At 35.3% G+C, this 18,446-nt stretch overlaps 1 protein-coding gene across 3 annotated transcripts; it reads left to right on the top strand.

The window, feature by feature from the left end:
• The first annotated feature begins 4,640 nt into the window (after positions 1-4,640).
• On the top strand, positions 4,641-9,557 carry HCT (hydroxycinnamoyl-CoA shikimate/quinate hydroxycinnamoyl transferase). 3 transcript variants are annotated; one of them, XM_089807198.1, is made up of 3 exons: positions 4,641-4,853; positions 6,237-6,661; positions 8,260-9,557. In XM_089807198.1, the coding sequence occupies exons 2-3, from the start codon at positions 6,254-6,256 to the stop codon at positions 9,151-9,153; spliced, it is 1,302 nt and encodes a 433-aa protein (XP_089663324.1). In that variant the 5' UTR covers positions 4,641-4,853; positions 6,237-6,253; the 3' UTR covers positions 9,154-9,557. The 3 variants fall into 3 exon arrangements, with proteins under 3 accessions (XP_089663324.1, XP_089663326.1, XP_089663325.1); XM_089807200.1 differs by lacking the exon at positions 4,641-4,853 and adding an exon at positions 4,869-6,005; XM_089807199.1 differs by lacking the exon at positions 4,641-4,853 and adding an exon at positions 5,138-6,101.
• Positions 9,558-18,446: the final 8,889 nt, after the last annotated feature.

Below are 18,446 nucleotides of genomic sequence, written 5' to 3'. Positions count from 1 at the left end.
CCAACACCAAGAATAGTATTCTGTGACTTCTAAAACTATGAAACCCATGTTTTTCTCATAAAAACACAATAGCTCAAAAGACTACAAAGTGTAGAATGTTGGCCTATCTCAACAGTCACTTTGTTGTTTAAGAAGATTTTTTGTATTTACATAGCGCACTTGCACTATGTAAATACACATTTTCCTCCCTTCCTTTGTACCATATCCCCTTTAGATCTTCCTACCCCCTTCTCTCTCCATCACTTTCTCATATTCCTATCTAAGCCTCTCTCTCTTCCTATGTTGTTCTCTCTCCATTCTATCTAAGCCTCTCTCTCTCTCTCTCTCTCTCTCTCTCTCTCTCTCTCTCTCTCTCTCTTCTTATCATATTCTCTCTTTCTCTCCATCATATCCTTGAGCAGGCTTCCTACCCCTTTCTATGCATCTTATCACCTAGTCTCTCTCTCTCTCTCTCTCTCCCTCTCCCTCCTTATCCCCTACTCTCTTTCTCTCCATCGTATCCCCTCTCTCTTCCTATCCTACTCTATATTTCTCTCCATTGTATCCCCTCTCTCTTCCTACATCTTATCACCTAATCTCTCTCTCTCTCTCTCTCTCTCTCTCTCTCTCTCTCTCTCTCTCTCTTCCTATCATTCTCTCTTTCTCTCCATCCTTTGCCTGAGTGAGTTTCCTAACCCTTTCTATGCATCTTATCTCCTACTCTCTCTCTCTCTCTCTCTCTCTCTCTCTCTCTCTCTCTCTCTCTCTCCATTAATCACTCTCTTTCTCTACATCACTCTCTCTCTCTTCCTATCCCCTATTCTCTTTCTCTACATCAATTACTCTTTCTCTTCCTATCCCATGCTCTCTTTCTATCCATCACTCTCTCCGTCTCTCTCCCTATTTCCTATTCTCTTTCTCACCATCATATCCCCTCTCTCTTCCTACCCCTTCTTTGCATCCTATCACCTACTCTCTCTCTCTCTCTCTCTCTCTCTCTCTCTCTCTCTCTCCCTATCCCTGAGTGAGACTCCTACCCTTTTCTATGCATCTTATCCCCTACTCTCTCTCCATCAATCACTCTCTCTTTATATCCCCTTCTCTCTTTCTCTCCATTACATCCCCTCTCTCTTCCTATCCTCTACAATCTTTTTCTCCATTGTATCCCCTCTCTCTTCCTACTCTCTCTCTCTCTCTCTCTCTATACTATCCGCTCTCCTTCTTCCTATTCCCTACTCTCTCTCTCTCTCTCTCTCTCTCTCTCTCTCTCTCTCTCTCTCTCTCTCCATCATTTTATATATCCCTTTATGGATATCAATCATGCTCTCTCTCTCTCTCTCCATCATTTTATATATCCCTTTATGGATATCAATCATGCTCTCTCTCTCTCTCTCTCTCTCACACACACACACACACACACACATTTATCACTCTATCTTGAACTCTCTCCATACTACCCCTCTCCTTCTTCCTATCCCCTACTTTCTCTCTACACACACACACACACACACACACACACACCAATCATCCTCTCACTCTATCTTAAACTCTCTTCATACATACATACATATATACATATATCTCACACACATCAATCATTCTCTCACTCTATCTTGGACTCTCTTCATACATTCGTTCACACACACACACACACACACACACATGTAAACACACACACACACACACACGAGCATATATGTATATATATAGAGGTATATATATGTATATATACATATATACATATATGTGTGTATATATATGTATATTTAATTATATACATACACACACACACACACACACACACACACATATATAGATAGATATATATGTATATGCATATGCATATATATATATATATATATATATATATATATATATATATGTATGTATGTATGTATGTATGTATGTATGTATGTATGTATGTACATACATACATACATATATACATATACATACATACATACATACATACATATATACATATACATACATACATACATACATATATATATATATATATACATACATACATACATACATACATACATACATACATACATACATACATGTGATATATTTGCATATGCATATGTGTGTGCGTGCGCGCACGTGTGCATACACACACATATGTATATATACACATATATACATACATGCATGCATGCATGTATGTATATATGGTCATTCTCAAGGGTTAGGTTAAAGTCTAGAACCTTCACGATTGGTGGAAAATTGCTTATATAAGGAAGGCCTGTAGGGTTGTCTAGGGTAGTTTTGGGTGGTTGTTCATGGCTCTATCTTACATAATATTGTACAAAAAATGCCGAAGTGGCTTTGCATATTGTATTTGTAAAATCTGTAGTTCCATACTTTTGGAGATAGTAAGAAGCCCATTTTTTTTTTCTTGCAAGTTGTTGTTGTTTCTCTATTTCTATAATGTGCTTTTGGTATTAAGGGGAGTACTCTTCATCACTAATATGTTAAGGACAATCTCTAAGGGGATTAGCAACAGTATTCACAATGCACTTGTCATGATCAACATACTGACCAATGTGAACATCAAATACTCAATTTGTATCCATTAATCCTTTGCATCTTTCTTCTAGAAGTCTTCTTGTAAACTCCCTTAAAACAAGATCACCTACATCCAACTTCTACTCAAACAAGGACTAATACCGCAAGGTGTCTCCTAAAGTGTTCCTAAACTAAGCTTTACTACAAAATGAAGGGATAAATGCAATTTCTAACATTAACTAGATGATTAAATATGTCACAAGTTATCTTATATATGCAAATTCTAATATAATTTCAACATGAACTATACACAAGAAAGAAAGAAAGAACTACAAAATTGATTTTTAACATTCGAACTTTGGTTCAATCATGAATGCATCAAAATTAAGAAAGGTGCCCAAGATTGATTGCAAATGATGTAGAATATTGAATTTTATGGATAAAATAGTAATTTTGAGATATCAATAAAATATTTAGAGGTAAGTGAGCTAATAACATGGATGGATAAAATAACGAATATCTTGGATATCACACAATTGAGAATGATACAAGGTCTAATGTATAGGGTTAAGCATACATATGGATGAGTTTGATAGTGAAAGTAATTAGATTAAGAGCCCAAATCAATATCAACATATACAACTTGTAATTGTAAAATTGCGTTAATATGTTCAATCAAGATATACTAAATTAAATACAAATTGGCATAAGTATGATAATATAACTATATAATAATAAAGACAAATGCAAATACATTAACAATGTTGATAATATAACTCATAAAAAATAAATGTATAATTCTTCATAAAAAATTATAATTAAAGGTTTAATATATTAAAGATAATTATAAATATATAATATTATTGAATTATATATTTCTAATAATTAAATAATACAATGTCAATGGATTTTTAGTTTATTATTACTGTTGAAAAATTCTAAAAGAGTTTAGGAGGGATAAAGTCTTGTTGAATTCAAAGTTCTGACATATTAAGGGATGAGGGAGAGACCAAGTCTTGTTGAATGTAGGACTTTCATATCTTAAGGGACAAAGAAACAATCATGTCCATGGGTTTGGCTCTTAGACGAAGAGGTTCAACGTAAGACATGGGTTCCCATGATGACAAATCTTTCATTAAAAAACTCAAAAGATCAAGATAAATACAAATAGAGATTATATTTTAATAAAACACTATAAATTACACCTAACATACTTTTTGATGTCACTATATCATCATTATTACCATTATGCTATGACTTTATTGAATTTATTGAATTTAAAATAGATTTTTAAGCTATAACATATGCTATAATGAAGTTGAATAATTTTGACTAGACTTTTGATCAATCAAATTTTGAGAACAACCATCTCTTATAGAAATAAAATGATCTAATATCAATAAACATGAACTTTTGTAATAAACCCTCTTTTGATGCACCTAAAAGTTTCTGAAAGAAGAAATCGTAAGCCATAACCTCAAAAATAAATAAAACAGAATCATATCCTAAACAAGCATTTAATGATTCATCAAATCATATAATTTAATCCATTCTTAACTCACCAAAAAGACACCTAGTTCTAATTTGAGGAAAACAACAACCCCTAAACTTTGAATGGAGACGCCAATGGCTTGTGTTTAATGCTTTCCCCAAGCCGCCCGTGGGTTAAAAAGATAAAAGATAAAAAAAAGGGACTTTAGGTAAGCCGTTCCATCTTCCCTCCTTGTCTGCGCTAATAAAAAATCTCTCCTTTGATTTTGAACAGTACAAGTAAACCTAAAAGGGAGGAAACCACATTTTAATTCATGGTTGGGAGGGTTAAAAATTAAAACAAAAGGAAGACCAGACCGTAAGCGTTACTCCTGCTCAAGCTAGATTACCGATATTTGAAAACACCTCCTTCTGTGTTGGATAGATAGAGATTAGAGATTAACATTTTGACAAACAATTGGCAGCTCTGATTGCGATTGAAGGTAGGTGAGTGAAGGTAATCCATGGCGGAGGGATGATTAATTTAATAATTGTATTCAAAGATGGTTGCTAGTGGGTGGGTAGAGGGAGTTGGTAAGGAGAAAGTGGGTCCCTGGCTAATGGCGCGTAGCAAGCAACCAGTTCCTTTAAGAACAATCTTCCGACCTACATCCTTCAGGGAAGGGCATCTATTCTCAATATCCTTTCCTCGGACACAGAAAAACATGGCTGTACCATTGCATTTGAACAATGTTTGTACAATTTGATTAATTGGGTGTATTGATAGGCATACCGGGCTTTAGCCATCAGGAGATACTGTGTACAATTTACTGCATACATTTGGATTCGTGGAAAGAAGGAAGAAGAGGAAGTGTTTTAGTTTCTGTGAGGTACTCATGTTCATTGCTTTTCTCAGTGCCTTGGACATTTAATTTGTAGAATGTGTAAATTGTGGACAGAGTGATTTAGGAAATGTATGTTCAGTTTTTTGTGGATGTGTTCATTAATGGTGAAACTTTTCATTTTAATCCTTAAAATGATAAAATTGCTCTCGTTTTTATGTTTTTGGATGGGTAAATCCCTGATCTCTTGGTGTACCTTTTAAATGAAAACTTTGGACAATTTATGACGAAATTATGAGATATTTTAAGCGCTGAGGTGATTGGGTTGTAGTGGAGGCCTGGAAATTGTAAGCACTCGCACGTCTTGATCCATCGCAAGGATAATTGATGGATGAATAAATACTGCAAAACTGAAGCAGGTTTTGTAGATGCTAGATTTTTTAATATGTGCTGTATGATATATTAGAGATTTGATATAGAGTTATACCTCACAAACCAAGGCTCCTTAGCCTGGTATTCCATTGAAAAGAAATGAGCCATTCACAAAGGAGCTCCAATAAATAACACATTTCTATAGATTTATATCTGTGAGAAGTATTTAAAAAATGGCGTAATTGTGTGGTTTCTTATGTGGGTTTTCCTCTCCCAATTTAAATCTCGGCGGTAGGGGGGTTTGACCGGTTTGATCCGTGGGAGAGAGGAATGCTGCAATCTTATTGTAATTTCTGAAAGCTGCGGTGATTAATTAATGGGTCATGCAATTGCGGATTACGATGCGAATATCAACATAAAACTTGCCATTGTGTGTAACTTTTGAACAAATTTGAAATCTGTTTGCGCGTTAAGCTTACACAACGGTGCTAAGTTCAATTCCCTTTCAAATGCGGAAAACAAGATTGGGTTTCTGTTCCAAACCTGACGAGTATTGTCAAGCAATTTTTTTCGAAAATGGAATAGCCCTTTAAACAAAAGTAAAATTAGAGCTCTATTTCATGAAAAGAGTACAGACGTACATTTCGATCATGCAGTGTACCTGTTGGCCTGTTGTTTCACAATTGATGTCATGCGAAGCTTTACTTTATAAATAACTTTGCCTCATAGGCTATGCCCAATCCATCTGTCTTCTCAAGAGCTGTAGGCGATGGCGCTCTATGCCCACTCAACAAAATTAGAACGGAACTATAGTTGGCCTAGAAATCTGTAAGAATTCTATTGTTTCAATTGCCTCACATTTCGTAGGACAGCCTGGTAATTTCATTTTCCGCATTCTGACTCTCTGAAGACTAAATGCCCAAGGTTATGCTTTTGTGTTTTTAGGTTCATAATCTTCTATTTATAAATTATAGCATTTGACACAATGTTTAACACCCATTTTAAGACCAGATCTAAATCGAATTCCCTCTCACACATCGCTACATTATTTTGTTCCAGATTTCCTGGAGGCGGATATGAATATAACTGTGAAGAGTTCGTCACTGGTGCAGCCTGCACAACCCACTCCGGAGAGGGATCTATGGAACTCTAATGTGGACCTGGTGGTTCCAAGAATACACACTGCTAGTGTTTATTTCTACAGACCCAATGGCAGTCCGGACTTCTTTTCAATCGAGATTCTGAAGGAAGCTCTGAGTAAGGTGTTGGTCCCGTTCTATCCCATGGCGGGCCGACTCAAGAGAGACCCAGATGGGCGTATTGAAATTAATTGCAATGGGAAAGGGGTTCTTCTTGTGGAGGCTGTCACGGATTCCGTGATTGATGATTTTGGGGATTTCGCGCCTACAATGGAGCTCAATCAGCTCGTTCCGAAGGTTAACTATACAGAAGACATTTCTGCATATCCTCTGCTTGTACTTCAGGTATATTTTTCGCTAATCTAGTTTCTAATTCATTTGATCGTTCTCTGTTTTCGTTTTTTAATATGATTTAAATAACTAGTGCAATGCAACAACCCTTTTTCAAATTGAGGCCGTGATCAGAATTTGCAAATTGATTACATGAATTATCTGGAATCCCATTACCCAGAATTTTTTATTTGGGAGTTCAGGGTGCAAAGAGCCCACCGTCCCTCTTTAACCCCTGGAGGTGCACGAAATCAAAATAATGATTTTCTGTTCAGTCGATTTGTTTAGTTTCTCTGTGTGCGCGCATCTTGAATTGCCCAATTTGGAGCACCTCCGAGGATCCAACTCTACCTAGAGGACAAGAAAAAATCCACTGCTCCTTTTTACCTCCACCGTTGAATTTAGTTTTTACCTCTGCATGGATATTTGCGTCTTTGATTGAACTAAACTAGTCTGTGTTGTTTGTTGTTGTCTGTTGTGAAATGGGTGTCTCAAAAATGATCATGGGCGGTGGCATCTAGAATTTGAAATGAAATTAAAAGCGAAATTAAAAGTTCTATTGGATTACTCTCCTGGATATAATTTGACCTTATTCACTAGCCTTTAGGAATTAGTTAATGTCAAGGTTCAAACTTCAAATTAGTTTCATCTTATTTAAATGGGATCTTCTTCATTCATGGATTTCAGGCTCCACCAATTCTCGCTGAAGGTACGATGAGAAAGATGCAAGAAATCTTGTGATAATGAGACTAGTAGGCGTCTTGATGGGGGACTGGTAACATTGGCAGTGTACAGAAGCTTGTCAATCTCATGACTGCGGTTTTCCTTTTTATTCTGTATCTCATAAAACTTCTTAACTGAAATTTGTTCTTGGAAGAAATGAAAACTCAGGGTTTGTTTATCTTCCAATCTTAAGGCAGTAAATACACGTTCTGAGCATTTAATTTCCTCTTTTTCATTTTAAATCCGTGACTAAGGCTTAAAGTGGTCCAAGCTGCATTGCTTTTTTTCCCCTTGGGAATGTCCCTCAAACCTAGCCCAGCAATGACCAGTGGCCGATGTGAGTGAGACTAATTCCTCACGGGTGAGATCAGCTGCCGACAAGATGTCTCACCTCTTGTACCCGGAAGAGATTTGAACCTGAAACCATTGGGAACTACCCACAACGTCAAGCCAACTCATCTTCAGGCTGTCCGAGCTGCATTGTTGCTTACTAAGGTTTTTTGGGTTCTGGCTCAGGAAATCTGTAAGCTGCAGACTATTTAGATTATACTGTGTTTCTATTTAGATTATCCAGTGTTTCAAGGAATCTGTATAATTTGCATACTCAGTCACTGACAATATTGACCCATTACAGGAATTCAATGTTTAATAAATTAATTTCTTTCATGCATTCCTCCATTCAGTCCCCAAAATATGGGAAAATTGAATTTCTTGATTTACTACTGTTCCTCTGATATTTGACTATAATGCATTACAGGATTTGCTAATGCCCTAAAGTCTCACTAGATCAGTACCTTTACAATTTTCAATTATTGCATCTGCATATCTGAAACTCTCAGAGGTAATTGATATTTCTTCTCATTGTATCCATTAATGTGTCTGCATTGCAGGTAACCTTCTTCAAATGTGGAGGAGTGTCATTAGGTGTAGGAATGCAACATCATGCAGCCGATGGTTACGCTGGTTTACACTTCATCAACACCTGGTCTGATGTAGCCCGAGGGCTAGACATAACTCTTCCACCATTCATAGATAGAACTCTGTTAAGAGCCAGAAACCCCCCAACTCCAAAATTTCGTCACGTAGAGTATCAACCCCCTCCAGCCCTAAAGAATCAAAATGATTTTGTGAAGGGAAATAAAACCAATTTCTCAGTTGGGATCTTCAAGATCACCAGAGAACAAATGGAGAGACTTAAAGGAAAGGCAAAAGAAAATGGAAACAAAGTGGCCTACAGCAGCTATGAAATGCTCTCTGGACATGTTTGGAGGTGTGCTTGTAAAGCAAGAAATCTTGGAGATGACCAAGAAACCAAATTGTATATTGCAACAGATGGCCGAAGCAGGCTTCGACCGCCACTTCCCCCCGGTTATTTTGGTAATTGTATTTTCACCACGACACCCATTGCTGTTTCAGGAGATCTTGTTTCAAAGCCCCTTTATTATTCAGCAAGCAGAATTCATGAAGCCTTAGGGAGGATGGATGATGAATACTTGAGATCTGCTTTAGATTACTTGGAACTTCAACCTGATCTGACTGCTTTAGTTAGAGGGGCTCATACTTTTAGGTGTCCTAATATCGGCCTCACAAGTTGGGCTCGTTTGCCCATCCATGATGCAGATTTTGGTTGGGGGAGACCAATATTCATGGGACCTGGAGGTATTGCATATGAAGGCCTTGGTTTCATTTTGCCCAGTCCTACTAACGATGGGAGTATGTCAGTTGCACTGGGCTTGCAAACGGATCATATGGTCCGTTTCAAACAATTTCTTTATGAATTCTAGCTAATGCGTATGGATCAGACCATATTGTCTGTTTTAAAAATATTTTTACCAGAACAAGTATTGCAATTTTGTCTTCTGTGAAAAGGGAAGATGTTTGAGAATAAAACGAATCTGTAAACCAGATTCTAGATTTGTGTAAAGAATGACACACACCAAACTGCTGCTGTCATCATAATGCAGAGTTGTGCATCTTTTCTGCTAGACAGCTTCTCAGCGTCCCAAAATTGTACATGTTACCTCGAGATGTTTTGCTGGTCATAGATTGTAATACTTCAATTTTAGTGTACAATGAATTCAGATGCTTGGCAGATGAAACTAGAGACAGGCTGCGAACTATACAATGAAGATGCTTTGTATATTTGCTCTGCTATTTAAAAGCTATAATAAAAGAACAATTTATTTTATTCTTCTTTTCGAACTTTGAAAGTTTTTCTGCTGACTTGTAATAAATTTGGTCAATTCAAATTGTGTATTACAGCATAATTTTTGAGAGGTATGATAAAACTGCAACAAGACTAGACATTTAACACTGAACACTTCTAACACTATTTGAATAATGCTGACCAAATTTCCTTCGCACGATTGCTAACATCTTCTCTTTTTCCTCCAACTTAGAAACACCCTCTTTCTTTAAATCGAAGAGAGATTTTTCATTCTGATCCACTACAACATTCCTCACAACCCCTAGAAGATCAGGAAGGGGGAGCGAGGTGTGCCAATTATCTGTAGAGATGAAGGGCATCCCTAAGTAGAGTTTGTATTTTCTATCATTTCCATACTGGGAGCCTCATGAGGAATCAGACCTTCCTCCTCCAGCGAGACACTCTTCTCGGCAAGGGCATCTGTATCTGAAGCCACCTCCATAGAAGCCAACTCATCCACAATCGTTCTTTTCCTTTGCTTCTTTTTATCTCTTTCATCATGCTCAAAGGGGGCATTCTCATCTTGGGGATTGGAATCCTAGTCATCAGTTTTCCACTCCTCATCCTCTAAATCATTCCCACTCAATTTTTATCCAAATCATCCCTGAATCTGAAAGTCTTCATCATTTGTTGGGGGAGTAGATATGTTCTAAGATTTCACATTGTAGAGGGAAGGCTTTAATATAATCCATAATTAAGAGAATCAAGCTCTCGTAAAGGGAGAGGGTTTGGAGCATTATATTCGTGCTCCTTGATCCTAAATCTGAGGAAGAGATTAATTTAGAGGGGGAATTTCTTTCAGCTTGTGTCTAAAATGGTTCAACAAAGAAAAATGGAAGCCAAATACATTATTGTATCTACCATCCAAATCAAAGTATTTTTTTTATCACGTTAACCATAGAAGTCCAAAGTTTTGGTTGACATCATGTGATAATGCACTGTTTGCCTTTTTAATGAATCTTTTCCCTTCCTAGCCTTAGATCATATTCTATCACTAAAAATATTTCTATCTTCCATAAAAAGACTAGTTATTTTTGCAATCATTTTATCATTCACTTTGGCATGTTTGTAACGTGAAAGGGCATAGGGTCCTCCTGCATTGTTTTTAGTTATAAGTGCCTTATTGGTTTGTACAGTTTCATGATTGTTTAGCACCCACCTGAGAGTATATGGTGCTCAATGGAAACTAAATTCAAACATGAGTATAATGTTAATTCAATTTCATTTAAAATTGAGGCAATCCCTTATTTCTAATTGTGCTCCTCTATTATTTCTCCAATCGAATCATTTATTCATCACATGAGCCCTATGTCACCATTTGTAGCCTTCATATTCAGTGATGACCTCAAAATTAGTCATTCTTTGTAACCCGACATCCCCTAGTTATCCGAGACCTAGGGTTTAAATTTGAGCATTATTGGTGAGTATACATTGTCCTAGGAGTTTTATGCCTTAGGCTTTTGCTTGAGATTTGAATCAAGGGTATGTTTTGGTAATTTAGTTGATATTTGGATTGTGGTCAAACCTCTTGACTTTTAACCCTCAAAATATTGTGAGATGGATATAAGTGGTATATCTATCCTCATTTTGGTATCATGCATCCATTATCACTCACATGAAAGCAATCAAGAAGGCAATAAAAAGTTCAAGAGCTCTTTGGCATCCTAACATTCTGAAAATGATCCCAGACATTCAAGGTGTTTTTCTCCATGGAGCAAGCTTCTTTACCCCATTAAAGGCCAAGCAAAGGAGTCAAACATTGAGGAAAAAGATTTACAAACATTGATTCTTCACATTTATTCAAGTCTCTACATAACTCTCAATTAGGCATTGTGGAAAGTTACAACATTCTTTGCAAAAGACTTTGTCTTTCATGATTTCCTTTTGAAAAATGTGTCAAGCCAAAGCTATTGCATCAACATATTTGATCACATTCAAATAAGTATTTGCATTGTCAAGGTACATAATTCTTCATTTTTTCAGATCTAGCCTCTGGTATAGGACAACTTGCTCTCATTTACTTTATTTAAATTTCAAGGTTGATTCCAAACAAGGGCTTGACTAAGAAAAACCCTTCCATACAACCTTCTTCCTTGTTTTATTGTGTGCATGAATAGGTGAAGAATCTATCGAGATTTTATCTAGAAAGTATGAGATTTGATAGATTGTCCTAATTTATTTAGACAAAATCATTAGGTATACAATCCTCTAGGCTATCTATACTTGGGAATAGAATGCCCCATACATTCTATACCCTACAAAGCCACTTTATATTGGAATCATAGGTTGGTGTTGTCTTCTAGTTACTATTTCAAGTCATTGCAATTTTTTCTTTTGTTTTGTACTTGCTGCAACTTATCATATTTGTTTATTTAACCTTCTATCTTGCATTAATCTATAATTTCCCCTCAAATCTAGTTTGCCCCAATTCATTATTAGTGAAGAACCGTTGACTCATTTATTGCTCAAGTCCTATTTAAGCCTATTAAGTCATCTTCTCCCTGATTATTGATTAGGGATAGGAGGATGTTTCCCCTTGCTTTATATCCCTATTATACATTTTAATGAAATTGATACACAACATTTCCACTTTTCATTTGGTGTTTACATTTATACCTTGCATTCTTATGTTTAATTTGAGTACCTTTCATGGAGTTTACTAAGTTAGATTGGTGTATGATATCTTTTATTGTTACACTTCTTAATTTTCTTTATCAGTCATATGAAACTAATTTCTTGCTGTAATGTCTAAAATGGGATACACATACACAGACGAATACTAAGATGCTGTGACAAAGGAAATCGAATTAGTACAAAGGGAAGTACCAATGTGTGATCTTCTTAGTTCAGAAGGGTTTAAGTATGTAGCTTTGGTCATACAATATTTGTGATCAATGATATATATATATTCATCTAAGATCGTATCTTAGTAATGATTGAGATATATTCCAATCCCTATTTGTTTAGATCATTATCGATTTACATAATTATCATTATCGAGTTGTGATTGAAATGAGTCATTATGGTCATTGATATAAGTTTAGACTTCTGTTATGTCTATAAGTAAGAGAAGGACTACTATATGAGCTTTTCACTAAGAAAAATCATGCACTTGTTCATGAGACCTTAGATTCAAATGAAATCTGGCATCGAAGATTAGGTCATATCAACTTTCATGCCCTAACATCTATGGGGAAGTTGGTAACCAGAATGCCCAAATTAAGTCAAATTCAAAATGAATCTTGCAAAGGTTAGGCCTTAGGGAAAAACACAAAAAAATCATTTCCTCATAGTTTGAGCAAAATTAAAGATGTATTAGGACTAGTACACTTTGACCTATGTGAACCCATGTCAACACCATCCTTAGGAGGTTTTTTTGTACTATGTGATATTTGCTGATGAATTTTCAAGGAAGACATGGATAGACTTCCTTAAGTGCAAAGAATTTGAAGAGATTTTTTCTAAATTTAAAGAATTCAAAACTATCATTGAAAACTCCTTAGGAAAGAAAATTAAAATTGTAAGAACAAATAATGGGAAATAATACACTTCTGAGATATTTAAAGAATTCTACAAACTTGCTGAGATTAAGAGGGAGTTTACAGTTCCCTACAACCCACAATAAAATGGAGCTGTTGAAAGGAAAAATAGAACCATTGTAGAAGCTGCTAGGGCTATGATATATGATCAGAACTTGAGCTTGTCATTTTGGGCTGAAGCATCTAATACAATAGTCTATATTCAAAGCAGATGCCCTCACTCACGTCTAGACAAGAAAACTCATGAAGAAGCCTTTTCAGGTATGAAACTTGACATTAGTCATTTGAGGATATTTGGATGTGTATGTTCATGTACCTAAGGAGAAAAGGACAAAATTAGAACCTACTAAAAGGAAAAGAATCCTTATTGGTTTTAGTGAAAAAGTAAAAGATTACATAATCTACATATCTAGATAAAAGCAAATAGAACTCAACAGAGATGTCATCTTTGAAGAAGACATTGCTTTCAAAAGAGCCAAAATTTCAGAGGAACCAGATACAGACGATTCACCTTGTTCCCTAGAAGAGGTTCCTACTCCCGAGATTCAGAGGAAGTACCCTGAGGAGACTTCAAATGAAAATGAGACTTTTCTAGAGACTCAAGAAGAGAGTCCTGGCAATAAATCTAAGAGGCCACTTTGGGCAAGAAAAATAATAGAGGAAGGAGATGAATTCATAGCACCTTCAAGGACATTCAGAGAAAGCAAAAGACCTCACAAATTAACATACAATACATTCATGTGTGAGATTCCAAACTTTTAACCTTCTAATGCTTCTGAAGCTCTCAAGCATCAAGTTTGGAAAGATGCAATGGTAGAAGAATATCAGTCAAATACTTAAAAATAATGTTTGGGACATAGTGCCTAGACCTAAAGGAAAATTTGTTGTTTCATCCAAATGGCTCTTCAAAGTTAAGTATGTTGCAGATGGTAGCATTGAAAAACATAAACCCTGTTTTGTGGCGAAATAATTCTCTCAAAAGGAAGGAATAGACTTTGAAGAAACTTTTGCACCAATTGCTAGGTATACCTCAGTCAGAGCTGTAATAGCCATTGCAGCAACCAAAGGTTGGAAAATTCAACAAATGGATGTGAAAACTACCTTTCTAAATGGAACTATTGAGGAAGAAGTATACTTGGAGCAACCTAAAGGGTTTGTGACTCATGATGCTGCCTCTTATGTGTGTAAATTAAAAAGGGCTTTATATGGACTCAAACAGGCTCCCCGAGCTTGGTATGAAATGATTGACAAATATCTACCAAGTCTTGGATTCTCCAAGAATGATGCTAATCCAAATCTTTATTTTAAAGTAAGTAAAGGTGATATGTTGATTCTAATCATTTATGTTGATGACCTTGTGATTTCAGGGGAAGACCATCTCATTAATCAGTGTAAGAAATAATTGGCTTTTGAATTTGACATGAAGGACTTAGGGATTCTTCATTACTTCCTTGGATTGGGAGTTCATCAAAAGTCGGGAAACATCTTCCTACATCAAAAGAAGTATATACTCGATATTCTAAAAATATTTGGAATGTGGAACTGTTGACCTATGTCAACACCTATGGAAACAACCTTACACAAGCTAAAGGAAGCAACTACTAAATCTAGACTTATCGATCCCACTTTATACAGACAAATAATTAGGTCTTTGATGTACCTTGTGAATTCTCGACCAAATATTTGCTATGTTGTGAATGCATTAAGTTAGTTCATGTGTGAACCTCGAGAAGTACATCTTGTTGCTTTGAAGCATATATTAAGATAACTTCAAGGCACTAATGGGTATGGACTTAAATATGAGAATACCAGCTTAGAGTTACATGGATATACTGATTCTGATTAGGTTGGAAGTGTAAAAGACCAGAAAAACACATCAGCATGTTGTTTTAGTTTAAGATCAACTATGATCTCATGGATTTGCAGGAAGCAAGCTTCAACCACTAAGAGTTCAACCGAGGTAGAGTACATTGCAGCAATAATGGGAGCAAGAGAAGCAGTGTGGCTTCAAAAAATTGCTTGTGAGTTTATTCTATGAGCCTCTGAAACCTACCATTATTCGCTATGATAACCAAAGTTGTATCAAGTTATCCGTGAATCCAACATTTCATGATAGATCGAAGCATATAGAAATCCCTTATCACTACGTAAGAGACATGGTGGAAAGAAGAGCTATCCAGTTGGAATATATAAATACAAGTGATCAAACAACTGACATTCTCACCAAGCCTCTTCCAAAGGTGAAAGTTGATCATTTCAGAAAGAAACTTGTTATGGTTCAAATGTGAGTTTATGAGATTGAGTCTCAACTTTTTAAATTTTGTATTAATATAAATAAAGATGTTTAAAGTGTAAAATCTTTTGTCATATGTGTGACTCTATGACTTATGGGCCTATCATATGTACATTATGAAAATGTGTTGATCTTTTCTAATGAAATGTTGACTCTAACATTATAAGGTGGCGACTTTATAATGATTAGATTACTATCATGATGAATATCACGTGACTTGATATTTATGGACAAGTCATGATAGTTAAAAGGACACATTGATAGATATCATGTGATGTGATATCTTTAGAAGAACATTATGTTCACTTATCATGTTGGATATTATGAGAAGTCATATCTATGGATATACCATGATCTCTTATTGTAGACATCATGAGACTTCATGTCTGTGCACACACCATAACTTTAAAGAATATCATGAGACTTGATTTTCTTAAACATATCACAAGTTATGTGATATCACTTTTCAAACTAAGAACTTATATATATGTACTTTATCTTCCCTAGCTAAGAGGGAGTGTTAAAGTATGTAGCTTTGGTAAGACAATATATGTGATCAACGACACACACACACACACACACACACACACACACACACCAATTGAATGGTATTCTCCATATGATCACTGCATCTAGACCAACATTCATATATATATATATATATATATATATATATATATATATATATATATATATATATATATATATATATATATATATATATATATATATATATATATATATATTTGAGATCGTATCTCAGTTTTGATTGAGATATATTTCAATCTCTATTTGTTTAGATCATTATCAATCTACATAATTATCATTATCGGTCTGTGATTGAAACAAGTTCATTATGGTCATTGATATAAGCTTAGACCTTTGTTATGTCTAACTAAACTCAGAATGGGTATGATAGTCAAACATTAGACAGGTGTGACAGTGAATGGTCATGTCTCCATTTAGAGACATGCCCATTCACTCTTACGCCCTTCCTTGATATATATATATAAAATGTATGTATGTATGTATGTGTATATACATATATGTACATATGTATATACACATACATACATACATACATTATATATGTATGTATGTATGTACATATGTACATATACATATGTACATATATGTATATACACATACATACATACATACATACATACATATATATACACACACTCGATCTGTCTGATATTGCTAGGCATCAAAATCTATTAATGCAAGCATATCCAAAGGAACACAAGCATCACAAGTTTAAGAACATCTCTATTATATTACTGTAGAGTAATACATATATTTTGAAGTAATCAGATCCATTGCCATTAGAGTTTGAACTTAGAACACACACACACACACAATCCAATTGAATGGTATTTTGCATATGATAACTGCATCTAGACTGACATTCATATATATATTTTTTCATATGAGATTGTATCTTAGTTTTGATTGAAATATATTTCTATCCCTATTTGTTTAGATCATTATCGATTTGCATAATTATCATTATCAGTCTATGATTGAAACGAGTTCATTATGGTCATTGATATAAGCTTAGACCTTTGTTATGTCTAACTAAACTCAGAATGGGTATGATAGTCAAACATTGAACAAGTGTGACAGTGAATTGTCATGTCTCCATTCAGAGACATGCCCATTCATTGTTACACCCTTTCTTCACACACACACACACACACACACACACACACACACTCGATTTGCCTAATATTGCTAGGCATCAAAATCTATTAATGCAAGCATATCCAAAGGAACATAAGCATCATAAGTTTACGAACATCTCTATTATATTACTATAGAGTAATACATATATTTTGAAGTAATCAGATCCATTGCCATTAGAGTTTGAACTTACAAATAAAATCGTGCATCAATCAACATTATATTGAAATATGATAAGAACTTTACAAGTAGTCTCTTGGGTTCTTTTCCACCTTCCCTAAGAGAAGGAATTACAATGTATTGAAAGTAGATGAACTAATTTAAAGATAAGTAACATAGAAGCACATATGATAACTAAATACATGAAAACATTAGATCTAATACATCAAAGTAAGTGCTATGAAATGAGGAATAGAGAATCAAACTCACCTTAAGGGCTAGTGGAGGATGTCACTCTAGATCTGGAAATTATCTATCTGACTATAGCAAAAACAAGAACCAGGTAGGATTTGAGACCTAGAAATTGAGATTTGTGGATTATGAAAGTCTGGAAGCTCCAGGTAAAGGATGACTTGGAGGGTAAGGGTGGACTTGGTAAGGACTAACCTAAGGTAAGGGCCAAGGTCATCCTTGACCCTAACCATGTTAAACACATGCAATTCCAAAACTCTAACATAAACCAAAAAATGTAGATCCACTATCTGAATTTGTCACTATCAAAATATGCAAATTTGCTACTTACTTGCCAAACTATTATGGATGGATTTGAATATGCTATCCATGAAGATGTATGAATGTTTGTATGTATGATGTAAGATGTCTCCACAAATGCAATAGATCTACAAGTGCCAAATGATCTACAAGTACCGAATTGAGATCCATGGATGCAATTATGCTCAAATGCTTGAAGCATGAATGCTTGAATGCTTGTGTAATATTGATGAACATAGATATCCTTTATTGATAAACAACACCACTATCACCAATAAAGAAGGAAGCTATATATATAGAAGGAAATGCATAATCGTTGACATGGAATTAGGGCCTTCGATGAATGCTTCTTTTCTTTGCTTGAACTCCTTGAATGCACCTTTAAAGCTTGTTTGCAAATGATGACTTGAATGTATGCTTGCTCATGAAAATAGGGATTTCTCTTATAACTTGTGGATTGCCAAATGGGGTGAGTAAGCCCTATTTTATATGATTTTGGATCAAATTTAGAAGCAATTGACCACATTTGGATAGTAAAGGATTAAAAGCCCTTAGATAAACTCATGATTCGAGAAAAAATATGTAGGGTAAGGGATGACCTCTCCCCTTTCCTAGGGTAAGGGACAATCTCACCTGCTATCT

This window comes from Cupressus sempervirens, chromosome 10, assembly GCF_028749045.1.
Source record: "Cupressus sempervirens isolate cs-2001-9-10 chromosome 10, ASM2874904v1, whole genome shotgun sequence".
Taxonomy (NCBI): domain Eukaryota; kingdom Viridiplantae; phylum Streptophyta; class Pinopsida; order Cupressales; family Cupressaceae; genus Cupressus; species Cupressus sempervirens.
The sequence above is the reverse complement of the archived record's forward strand: the minus strand, read 5'-3'. Positions and strand labels throughout refer to the sequence as shown.

Excerpts from the sequence above, each read along its gene's own strand:
- HCT (XM_089807198.1), top strand. The coding sequence starts at position 6,254 with ATGAATATAACTGTGAAGAGTTCGTCACTGGTGCAGCCTGCACAACCC. Across the intron at positions 6,662-8,259 it reads ATCCTCTGCTTGTACTTCAG|GTAACCTTCTTCAAATGTGG; the intron begins GTATATTTTTCG and ends TCTGCATTGCAG.